Genomic DNA, 12052 nt, shown 5'->3' on the forward strand with positions numbered 1-12052 from the left:
TCTCTCCATGTAGCTCTGGCTGTCGTGGAACTCACTAAGGATCTCAAAACCACCTGCTTCTGTTGGGATTAAAGATGTGCAACACCACGTCTGAGTTAACTGCACCATTTTAAATTAAACAGAAGCATAGGGTTACAGACATGAGTAATATAAATGTGGCATCAGCGGTTTTGTGAGCACATTCATTCTAGGGTGATGGATAGATAACATGGATATCTTTCTTCTCTGCAGGCAGTGGCCACTTCTATGTGTTCTGGAAAGAAAACACCTAGAGCTGCCCAGCTCAGGGCCAACAAGGAGAACATGGAGCTCAATGGCAGCATCCTGAGCGGTGGGTACTCTGGCTCGACCCCCCTCCAGCACAACTGCAGCATTAAATCTGTTGCCAGCACCTATTCTGAGTTTTCGGTAATTCACCTTTCGATATCTACCAGTCTCTGGGGAGCACACAGTTGGCAGTGTGGGTATCTTCCCAAGGGCGTCCAGGATATTCAGTCAGGACAGTGACCCGGAGGCTGAGAATCCCTTTCCTGCCTTGATCATGGTAGAGTGTGGGTGGCCTTAGGGGGTGTACAGCAAGGAAGCTGATGTCAGCAGCTAGGCATTTGACCTGAGTCCTTCTGCTTAAGCTACTGTACCATTCCCTGGCTGCAGGAGGTAACCTGCTAATAACTGGCCTGGTGCTCTCTTGGTGGAGTTCTTGGTAATTGTCTTCTTTGTTCTTAGAAGGACCCGTCCCTCTCTGACAGCTCCACTATTGGGCTTCAGGTCTGTATGGCAACCCCTGCATGTCCCATGTCCTCTTTTCTAAGCTGATCTGTCATCTGCTGGCTTCATCCCACCTGGGCACAGTACTATACTAACCCATAATCTCAGCTGTATCCACATAGATCCTTAAAAACCAAAGCAACAGCAACCATATAAAACAAACAAAAAACCCCACAAGAATTCTTATTGTGGGCTTCAAAAATAAGTGTCTGGTTTCTATTTCTAGTAGACTGACGTGCTGACTAGCAAGAAACATGTTCAGACTTGAATTGGATTCTCAGCCCCACCTAAGATTGTGCAAATATATATTTACCTATTATAATTAAAAAGAATACCTGGCCCCCATCCCCTAGTTTTCATATCAAAGCCCCCTCTCCCCCAAATGGGGATGGGAACCCCAGCTGTGTGCTGCTTATGCTGAGGCTCTTGGCCTGTGTGCTGATTGTTTCCTGGAGTATATACCTTACTAACCCACAGGGCTGAGTCGCCCAGTCTGTCCACATAAGCTGGCCTATGCTTCTTTCTCACCTCTACTTATTTCTACCAGTGAGTCGCTAATGTGTATGAGACTGAGATGCCTCTTCACTACAATGCTTTGTATTTGCTTCACTTACCTGCTTTGAATTTGCTGACACCTAACTACAGTGCCTTTTCCTTAACCGTCTGCTTTCTCTTTCATTATCTCACCATTGAGAGGTGAAGGCTGCCCTTTACCCTTGTGGGGAACAGCAAGTTAAAGCTGGGACTGCCTCCTCTTGGTGCCACAGGGAAGGAGATTGGGACATAAAATGACTGTGGCCAGTTGGAAATGTTGAAATTCTTCATGTTCTGGCCCTTCTTCTCTAGGTGGTGGTGTTTCTATCGGGAGAAATGGATGTATGAAACTCTTGTTGGCTAATTGCCAAACAACAGATCTAGCTTTCCCTTCCCTTTTTGCTTGCTAGCCAAAGCCCATTTTATCTATTTGAGGCTTAAATGTTACCTACACATCCATCTATCTCTAGCTAAGCCTGGAGGGTTTTTGGTATCAGCAGCTATTGTTGACAAACTCCATGGGCCAGCACCAAAGCCACTCACCTCTACTAATCCCTCTTTCTCTTGTGCTTTTCCACCATGTACTCCAGCATGAGATCAAATCACCAGCAGGTTACAAAGCCCTCAGCCCCCGGGATTGGTAGATAAACGGTCTGACCCTTGTTTTACTCATGTGCAAGGCCCTGGGGTTCAATCCCAACAGGGACAGGAAAAAACAAAGCTTGTTGCTTGCTTGGCTTTACAACACAAACTACACAAGCAACTTTGTGAATGTAAGGCTTTCTCTTGAAGTTTTAAGATTGGACTGATGGAGGCTCAGAGCGGGGCACATGTGCACATGTCCTGGGCCTGTGACTTTACAGAATGGTGCTCAGGTTCCTCAGTGTGTTCCTAGCACACTGAGTAAATGGAACACTCTGGGGAAACTGCCCTGAGGGCTTTGTGCTGCAAGTTTGAGTGGAAGGGCCTGCACTAGTTCTCTCACTGATGATGTTCATTCTTCAACAGCGAGAACTTTCAAAGGCTTCCAGAGCTGACGCTACTTCTCGAATCCTCAATTCAACCAACATCCAGTCCTGAGAATTCTTGACCAGTTAGCCAGCTGTGGCTTCCTGTGCCTAGACTGGACTGACTCGTTATACTGGGGTGACTTTATAGCTTTTCTTCAGTTTAGGTGTGTTTGAAACAACCCTGTTGTGATACCATGGGCCTAACTTGAGGCATGAGTACCACAGAGGAAGCCTGAAAATCTAGTTATGACTGCTAGTACACATTTTAACATCTGGTACCTAATTTGTTTGCTCTACCCCATAATTCTATTTAAAGAATGGTCAAGGGTTTATTTCACTACTGTACTGAAAAATGAGAAAATGACTGTGCCCAGCCTTGAAGTATGAGACATGAAACAATTCTGGCCTGTAGACCTGGAATTAGCAGTTAACATCTTTACCAATTTTTTAAATTAATGCTGTAGCTATGGTAGCTTTGATTTTAACCCAGAGACCTATTCCCCTCACCCCGCACTATCCCAATGAGGATTTCTTGTGTTCTGGCATTTGAGATGGCTTGACCTGCTCCCAAAGAGTAGCAGTACCAGCATTTATATAGTGCAATCTCTTTATGAAGTGTGTGTATGAACACATGTGCTTGTCTGACCTGTCTTCCAGCCCTGTGCTCCCTATGCACAGTTATTCTTGTAGTTGACAACAAAATGGAGAGGCTTTTGGGGTGGGTTGGGCCATTTGGGGCATGGACATGAGCAACTTTGCACATCTAAAAGGCAGTGTCCTTGCAATCACACACCCACCAGGCTCTTTAAGCACCCAGAGGATCACTACTCTTCCCAAAGCACTATTATTTATTCTGTGCGTGTGCCAACACAGTAAATGATTCTTTAAAACTCGGTCTGTGTCAACATGCTGTCTTTTACTCAAATATATATGTTCTCTTTTTAAATATATTAAAATAAAATGTATATAGTTACCTTTGGAAAACATGTTTTTTTTCTCCAAATCAATTGTTGCTTTGCTCTGTTGATTAAGAGTCTTTCTCATTTGGGTAATACTATTTTATTCATGTATTTTCTCATTTTGCAACTAGTGAAGCTGGGCTAGGGTATACATAACTTAGCTATTGATGCTTATCCAGCACACAAAGTCTAGGATTCTTTTGATCCCTAGCCCTGCTCTAAAAAATAAACATTTATATACATGTTCAGCTCTTTCCTACATGCTTTGTAACATTGGTTCTTATCATGGAGTCATGCACCTTTAACCCTGAGGTAGGAATCTGCATCCCTGTCTCTAAACTTATGTTGGTTTGTGACAGTTCATTCTCACCTAGGCTCCATTAGCAACCTGGGGGTTCACATGACATATGTCAGATTTCTTCTCTCTCCACTGCATACACATAAGTGTTCCAGGGTCCACAGGTGACAGCCCTTACTTGGAGTTGCTTTTCAGCGAAGTATTCCACACGGCAGGGTCGGTCCAAGCTGCTGCTGTCCTTGTGGCCAAGCTGTCCATATTTACCTAGAACGTAGCAAGCCCCTTTCTCTGATAGGCATTGCTGGCCTTCTGTGAAGCCAGGAAGCTTCAAAGCCCAAGCAAATTTTGGGGTCGCCCAGAGGACAGTGGCAATGACTCCTCTAGGCTTTCCTGCTTCCTATGTCAAGATGGTCAGAGGCATCTGTCTGGCAGACATCTGTTCCCACCCAAGGGAGACACACAACTTTTCAGCTCTCCTCCCACTCGTCAGGCTGAAGCTCCTACCCCTCTTGTTTGTGTGGCTTTATGTCAACTGCTCTATCCCCTTGGAAGAATCACAAACCCTTTTTACTTACCCCAGCCCCAGGTATAGAGTTCTCCTGTTCCTGTAACCAAAGAGTAAGTAGCTGCCACCATTGTTCTGCTAGTTAGACAAGATACTACCTGGCCTGGCACAAGCCATAGACAGCACGCTGGAATTCTGAGATGAACACATGGAGTCACACCCTAGACTGGGCAGGTTTCCTTCTAGAAGGAAGAACCTATGGTCTGAGGCTGTGGAGCTGTTAAAGATATGCAAGTAACCTTTTTATTGTTTTTAGTTGATAAGACTTGAAACAGAGTTCCACTATGTAGTCCCAATCCTCCTGCCTCAGCCCAAGAATTAGGATTTATAAGTGTGTGCTGCCATGCCCAGCATGAAAGTGAGACAGCTGATCATAAAGTATATATCAAAAGAGGCTATAATAGGGTAAATTTTGTCAAAAACATAGCTCAGTAATGTGCTTACTTGGTACGTGAGAAGCCCTAGATCCAGTCCCTAGCATACACATGCAGTGGCATGTGCCTATAGTCCCAACTACTCTAAAGTCTGAGCCCAGGAGTTTGAGTGAGACAAGCCTGCATAATAAGTGAGACTCTTGCTAAGATTAAAAAAGTGTTATTTTTTGCGCCCCCAGCTAAAGAATGGGATGGAATACTGTCTCATGCTGAGCCAGTCCACTCACGTGTCACCACGGCTGTGTGTCGGGATCCGCAGCTGGCCTTGACTGCATCTGAGCCCATGGGAAGATCCAGTAGAGCTGGGAAGGGCTGGATGGCTATGAAGGGGGCAGGAGCCCCAACATCAGTCATAGCTGCTTCCTCTTCTTTGAGACAATCTTCATTCAATTCTGTGGCTTTAGAATGGTTATAATGTTTAACATTCTGAGCATGGAGGCAAACCTCATCCACACACTGCATCTTCCTACAGTTGCTCTGTAAAACACTTTCTAGTGCCAGAACTGGTGCCCAGCCCTTACTCGACACACCTGCCGGTTGTGCTGTGCCAAAACCAGCATCAGCCTCCCACACCAAGGAGTGCTGTCTGTCCAGCAGTTGCCAGGATGAGTCCTGATCCTGAGCACCGCACCTCAGTGTCTAGCACACAGTAAAGAATCCTAGAGCTTGACCTTACCTCCTCCACTCACTCTCTTCCTGTCCTCTGTAGGGCTCCTTATGGGCAGGGCCAGCTGCCCTGACTCATTCCAGCCCCAGATATAAATATCTCCAGTTTCTGAAAGAGACCAAGAGGATCTGTGAAACAGATCGAAACCCTTCCATCCACCCGCATCCTCTACACATTCCCACTTCCACATCCTAGGGATGGGTAAAGGCTACCCTGTCCAAGTACCCAAGAAAGATGCCCCCTTCCCAAGACCCAGCAGCTTCCTTGTCCTAGACAGCCTTACTATGCACCTCTCTGGCTGGCCTCAATGTCTCCACCCTCTTCCTGGATGCTTTATATTAGGAATAGTGTTTTTGTACACTGTGAAGATGTGTTGCTCTCATTGGTTTAGTAAAGAAATAAATAGCCAATAAGGAAGAGGTTAGGTTAGGTGGGACTTGAGGACAGGCAGGAAGCTCAGGGATGAAGAGGGCAGAGTCACCAGGAGAGGCAGGGGGAAGCAATATCAATATGAATTTGCCATGTTGAAAAAAGGTACTGAGAGGCTGGAGAGATGGTTTAATGGTTAAGAGGGCTTGCTGCTTCTCCAGAGGACCCAGGTTCAAGTTCCTAGCACCCACACCAGGTAGCTCACAATCACCTGGAACTCAACTCCAAGGAATCTGATAGTCTCTTCTGGTCACCCCCACATGCATCCACCCCCACACACATATACATCATTAAAAGTTAATCTTTTAAGAGTAAGTTTGACCAAGAGCCAGGGGATGGTGGCTCTAATCATTTAATCCCAGCACTCAGGAGACAGAGGCAGGCAAATCTCTGTGAGTCCAAGACCAGCCTGGTCTACAAAGTGAGCTCCATGACAGCCAGAGCTGTAACAGAGAAACTCTAGTCTTGAAAAACAAAAACAAACTGGGTGGCAGTGGCACACACCTTTAATCCCAGCACTCGGGAGGCAGAGGCAAGCAGATCTCTGTGAGTTCGAGACCAGCTTGGTCTACAAATTTACGGGACACAATGAAAGCAGGGTTAAGAGGAAAGTTCAGAGCACTAAACGCCTACATAAAGAAGCTAGAAAAATCCCACAGTAGTGAATTAACAGAACATTTGAAAACTTTAGAACAAAAAGAAGCAGACATAATCAAAGTGAGAGCTGAAATCAACAAAATAGAAACAGAGAAAACAATACAAAGAATCAATGAGACAAAGAGCTGATTCTTGAAGAAAAATCAACAAAATAGACAAACCTTTATCCAAACTAACCAAAAGGCAGAGAGAGAATACCCAAATTAACAAAATAGAAATGAAAAGGGGACATAACAACAGACACGGAGGAAATACAGAGAATCGTCAGGTCATATTTCTAAAACCTATACTCCACAAAACTGGAAAACTTGAAGTGGACAACTTTCTGGATAAATATCACTTGTCAAAATTAAATCAAGACCAGATAAGCAAATTAAACAGACCTATAATTGCTGAAGAAATAGAAACAGTCATCAAAAGTCTCCCAACCAAAAAAAGCCCAGGATCAGATGGTATCAGCTTTTTAGTCCCCCCCACTCCAGGGCAGGATCTTAGCCCAGGATCAGATGGTATCAGCTTTTTAGTCTCCCCCCACTCCAGGGCAGGATCTTAGCCCAGGATCAGATGGTATCAGCTTTTTAGTCTCCCCCCACTCCAGGGCAGGATCTTAGCCCAGGATCAGATGGTATCAGCTTTTTAGTCTCCCCCCACTCCAGGGCAGGATCTTAGCCCAGGATCAGATGGTATCAGCTTTTTAGTCTCCCCCCACTCCAGGGCAGGATCTTAGCCCAGGATCAGATGGTATCAGCTTTTTAGTCTCCCCCCACTCCAGGGCAGGATCTTAGCCCAGGATCAGATGGTATCAGCTTTTTAGTCTCCCCCCACTCCAGGGCAGGATCTTAGCCCAGGATCAGATGGTATCAGCTTTTTAGTCTCCCCCCACTCCAGGGCAGGATCTTAGCCCAGGATCAGATGGTATCAGCTTTTTAGTCTCCCCCCACTCCAGGGCAGGATCTTAGCCCAGGATCAGATGGTATCAGCTTTTTAGTCTCCCCCCACTCCAGGGCAGGATCTTAGCCCAGGATCAGATGGTATCAGCTTTTTAGTCTCCCCCCACTCCAGGGCAGGATCTTAGCCCAGGATCAGATGGTATCAGCTTTTTAGTCTCCCCCCACTCCAGGGCAGGATCTTAGCCCAGGATCAGATGGTATCAGCTTTTTAGTCTCCCCCCACTCCAGGGCAGGATCTTAGCCCAGGATCAGATGGTATCAGCTTTTTAGTCTCCCCCCACTCCAGGGCAGGATCTTAGCCCAGGATCAGATGGTATCAGCTTTTTAGTCTCCCCCACTCCAGGGCAGGATCTTAGCCCAGGATCAGATGGTATCAGCTTTTTAGTCTCCCCCACTCCAGGGCAGGATCTTAGCCCAGGATCAGATGGTATCAGCTTTTTAGTCTCCCCCACTCCAGGGCAGGATCTTAGCCCAGGATCAGATGGTATCAGCTTTTTAGTCTCCCCCACTCCAGGGCAGGATCTTAGCCCAGGATCAGATGGTATCAGCTTTTTAGTCTCCCCCCACTCCAGGGCAGGATCTTAATGTGTAGCCATAGTTGTACTGGAACTCACTGTGTAGAGCAGGCTAGCCCCACACACAGATCCACCTACCCCCGAAGTGCTGGCTTTAAAGTTGTGCACCACTACGCCCCGTTGTTTTCAATCTCATTCAAAACTGTCACCTATCTCCCCCACTAGGGTAGCCCTAGAAGTCCCCACTGTATCCCTTTCAAAGGCATTGAGGTATCCTGTAAACTCATTTCTTTCTTTTTTTGTTTTTCAAATCAGGGTTTCTCTGTGTAGCCCCACTGTCCTGGAACTCATTCTGTAGACCGGGCTGGCCTTAAACTTATAAAGATCCACCTGCGGCTGCCTCCCGGGTTCCGGGTGCTGGGATTAAAGGCACGTGCCACCACAGCCTGGCACCTGTGCCCTTTTTCAATCCCATCTTCCACTGGTCCTACTGTAGGCTTCTGCCTCTCTCTTGCCTTCCTTCTCGTAGCACCAAGGCTCTATATTAGGTGAGGACTGGAGCTAGTTACTATAGTGCTTAGTCACTTCCTATTGCTGTGGAAAAAAAAAAAAACATGACCAAAAGCAACCCAGGAAGTTTAGTAAGACAGTCCATCATTCAGGGAAGTCAGGGCTGGAACCTGGAGGCAGGAACTGAAGAAGAGGCCACGGGGGGGAATGATGTCAGGGCTTGCTACCCTTGCTTTCTTATAGCACCCAGAACCATCTGCTCAGGGGTGGCCCAGCCCCTGGTAGGTGCGGATCTCCCATAGCAACCATCAATCCAGGAAATGCCCCCTCAGACTTACTTTTAGGACAATCTGATGGCCAATTTCAATTGAGGTCTCACTTTCCCCTTGGCTCTAGCTTGTGCCAAGTTGGTAACAAACTAATCAGGACACACTAGTCACTAACACTCCTTGGGAGGCAGAGGCAAGAAGACAGAGTTGAAGGTGAGTCCATTTGAGGCCAGGCTGGCCTTAAATGAGACTGACCGCAACATTCAGTAACAGTAATTTATAAAATGCTCAGTCTGTGCTGGTGTTTTATGCGCTTTCCAAATACAATAACAAAGCCCTAGAAGTATTTATATGACAATATCCTCACTTGGAAGTCAGATGAAACAGAAGTTAAGCACCAGGACAAAGGTAAAGATTGTAAACTAGGAAGCCTTGCTTGATAAGATACCTCTATGCTTCAACCTCTTTTGTAAGCCTGAAACTTACAAACTCCTAATTCTTAGGTGTGAAAACTTCCCTTTAGGCTGTTTCCAGTCCTGTCCTCTGCCTTCCTGCCCAGGTTGGACCCCACTGCCTCCTAGGGCTATCACATGAGAACATGGGGGGGGATTGAGAGCCCCAATCAGACAGATCAGTAGCTTCTGGGGCTGGAGAGATGGCTCAGTGGTCAAGAGCACTGGCTGCTCTTCCAGAGGACCTGGGTTCAGTTCCCGGGTACCACCACGGGCATATGCAGCCTTGTCCATTCTTTCTGGCTGAGCTGTCTCTTAGCAGTTCCCAGGATAAGTGTGTTTCCCTTCTGGAGTATTTTTAGAAAGCAGCCTTGGTGTCTAGCAGATGGGTGGGAGTGGAGGAGAATCCAGTAACAGCGATAACAACCCCAGCAGGCAAGGCCTAAGAGGGTGGTGGAGACAATGGGCCGAATCTGCAGACACTAGAGATGACTGGGTTGGGTTGAGTTTGGAATGAGGCCTGGGCTAGACCACCCACAAAACAAAACAAAAACCACAAGAGGAAGCAGTGGCCAAGATCACCAGTTCACCAGCTTGTTTGGGGACAGCCCCAGGTCACTCACCACTCACACACACAGAGTGCCAGCCACCCGCAGCCACCTCAGCCATCCGGAGGCCTTGAAGGGCTTCCAACAGCCTTGGCTCCAGCTCCGCCTCCAGCGTCCCGTGGCCCAACTGTCCGTGCCTGATCAAGGGAGTCCTTAATCAGCAACGGGTACATGCAAGAGACCACCTCCTCGAGCTGCACCAAATCACATCCAGCTGGTCCTCACCTGCCTCCACCCCAGGAGAACACCTGACCGGCTTCACACAGCATCAGCACATGCTCGGCACCCAGCTCCAGCTGGCGCACGCGCAGCTCTGGGGCCAAAGGCTGGCAGAAGGGGGGCTGCGGGTTCACGTAGGCATGGGCACTGGGCAGCAGCGGTAGGGTACCCGCCCTAGTCTCACTGCAGGGTTCATCTTCCCCTGGGTCCTCTGCCCCAGAAACCAGGTTCTGGACCCAGAGGGGCTCCCCCTGCAGTGCCGAGCCTGGCGCCCAGGCCCGCAGCTCTGTGCTGGACCCGTCTTTGTCACTCAACACCACCAGGAGTCCCTCGGAAGCCCACGCATCCCGGCAGCCATCTGCTGAGCTGTTCACAGAGCCTGACAGCTCCACCCGGCCTCCACCTACATGGGTAGAGAGTGGGGTGGGACACGTACCAAGGACCCGGGGAGGGGTGCAGCGAGGTTGCCAGACAAAGGGTGTACGGTATTTCTGGGCAGGCATAAGAATGGTTGGGCAGGTGTACAGGGAACAGGCCTGGAGGTGGGGTTGTGAGGGTACTCACGGGTCACCAGGGCAGTGTAGCTCCAGCTAGCACTCACTCGGCAAACGTCCTCACTGGCACACAGTGGTTCGGGACTGTGCACCGAATGGCGCCCATCCCCAGAGCCCAGCACTTGCCCAAAGCCGCAGAAACCAAAGCCAAACCAGGTCCCATGCTGTTCCTTGGCCATATTCACAGAGCCCTCTGTGGGTGGCCACCTGGCTGGGGCGTGGGCTATGGGATGGAAGGTTAAGGTTGCAACCCGAGAAGCTGATTGGAAACAGGCGAGTCTGGCCTTCAAAGGGGCTACAGCTGCATTATCTGTAAAATAGTGACCGGATACCATCTGCATTCCACTCTCCTAATCAGAGGCGATCAGTGTCCGTCCCACTATCGTTCCGTGAGTTTGGCCAACGGTTCTATCAAATGAGAGACTGTTGGACTATCTGGAGCTGGTTATGTCTCCCACTTTTGGCTCAAATCCACTGTAAAAAATATTAAGTATTCATCTTTTCTTGACCTTTCCCTTGCCCCTATACCCTGAACCCAACAGGAAATCTCGAAAGAAACTGGCCAGCGAATTGCAGGGCTCAGCTCCGGGGAAAGACCGGCGGGGTAGAACGTGTTTAAAGCGCCGCGCGCCAGGCAAGGCGGTCATTGGATGCAGCAGCCTTTCCGGAGCCAATCGCAGGCGCGAGCGGTGACGACACCGCGTATGGGGGCGGGCTCCCTGACGTACTCACATGCGCTGGCTTACCTGTCTGTCCCCGTGAATGCTCTGTGAGTCCGTGCGGGCTGCTCCCGCGAGTGGGCTGAAGCCTCCAGTGAGCGCCGACACCAGAGGACGCGGTGGAATCACTGAAGGAATATTCATGAAGATCGGAGGGAAACGGCAGGCGAGGACCAAGCCCTGACGCCCGCCATTCCCTTCGAGCTTGGAGGTTGTGGTTCTGGACCGTAGTCCAGACAGGAAGCGGTAGTATTCGTGCCTTCGCTGATTGGCCCAGGCTCTGTCGTTTACATCTACTGAGCCAATGAGCCCTAAGCTTTCCCGCCTCTGAGAGATCGGTGTCCTCCGCAAGAAGGGGAACCTGTTTGAGTAAAATCTTTTTATCGTTTTTTTTCTTTGTGTTTTTTTTTTTTTTTTTGAGACAGGGTTTCTCTGGAGCCTGTCCTGGAACTAGCTCTTGTAGACCAGACTGGTCTCGAACTCACAGAGATCTGCCTGCTTCTGCCTCCCGAGTGCTGGGATTAAAGGTGTGCGCCACAGCCGCCTAGCTTAGCCGAATCTTCTTCAACCCGGTACAGCTAAAGAAAAATTGATTTTCACTGAGGGAAGCGCACACCAGCCCCAAATGCTAAACACTGCCTGACTGGAAATCACTGAGAACTCAAATTATCACGACAAATGTATCCAGGGGCCAGCATATACTGCTCTCCCTTAAAACCGTTTATCTCATGGGCACTGGAATTTGATCAGTTTCCTAGGCTTTAGGCTTACCCTTCCACCAGAGCTAACAAAGAACGCTTTGTAATTCCTACAACTCTAAAGGCTGAGACAGGATCGTCAGTGTGAAGTCAGCTTGGCTACCCATATGGAGGCCCAGTCTCGACTATAAATGGGCGCTGAGGTGGGAAACCACCGACTTCCTTCTCTTGCAGGCC

At 48.6% G+C, this 12052-nt stretch overlaps 2 protein-coding genes across 9 annotated transcripts in view; one reads left to right on the forward strand and one right to left on the reverse strand.

Annotated features, from left to right (window-relative positions):
• Prc1 (protein regulator of cytokinesis 1) overlaps positions 1–3296 on the forward strand; it is a 21351-nt gene extending 18055 nt beyond the window's left edge. For 2 of the 5 annotated variants that reach the window (XM_075952253.1, XM_075952254.1), the window contains exons 13-15: positions 232–408; positions 727–768; positions 2311–3296. In XM_075952253.1, coding sequence (XP_075808368.1) covers positions 232–408; positions 727–768; positions 2311–2382 — 291 coding nt within the window. In that variant the 3' untranslated portion in view covers positions 2383–3296. The remainder of the gene's footprint in view (positions 1–231; positions 409–726; positions 769–2310) is intronic. The other 3 variants (XM_075952255.1, XM_075952256.1, XM_075952257.1) reach the window with 2 other exon arrangements.
• On the reverse strand, positions 405–11347 carry Rccd1 (RCC1 domain containing 1). Of its 4 annotated transcripts, XM_075952264.1 has the most exons (9): positions 11145–11284; positions 10409–10872; positions 9851–10247; positions 9641–9762; positions 5245–5343; positions 4796–4966; positions 4145–4174; positions 3642–3833; positions 405–560 (listed from the first exon to the last, which is right to left on the reverse strand). In XM_075952264.1, exons 2-8 carry the CDS (start codon positions 10737–10739, stop codon positions 3682–3684), a joined length of 1302 nt encoding a protein of 433 aa, XP_075808379.1. In that variant the 5' UTR covers positions 10740–10872; positions 11145–11284; the 3' UTR covers positions 405–560; positions 3642–3681. The 4 variants fall into 4 exon arrangements, with proteins under 4 accessions (XP_075808379.1, XP_075808382.1, XP_075808378.1 ...); XM_075952267.1 differs by lacking the exon at positions 405–560 and having other exon boundaries at positions 3281–3833; positions 10409–10708; positions 11145–11347; XM_075952263.1 differs by lacking the exon at positions 405–560 and having other exon boundaries at positions 3281–3833.
• Between the last annotated feature and the right edge of the window lie 705 nt (positions 11348–12052).

This window comes from Microtus pennsylvanicus, chromosome 18 (genome assembly GCF_037038515.1).
Source record: "Microtus pennsylvanicus isolate mMicPen1 chromosome 18, mMicPen1.hap1, whole genome shotgun sequence".
Taxonomy (NCBI): Eukaryota; Metazoa; Chordata; class Mammalia; order Rodentia; family Cricetidae; genus Microtus; species Microtus pennsylvanicus.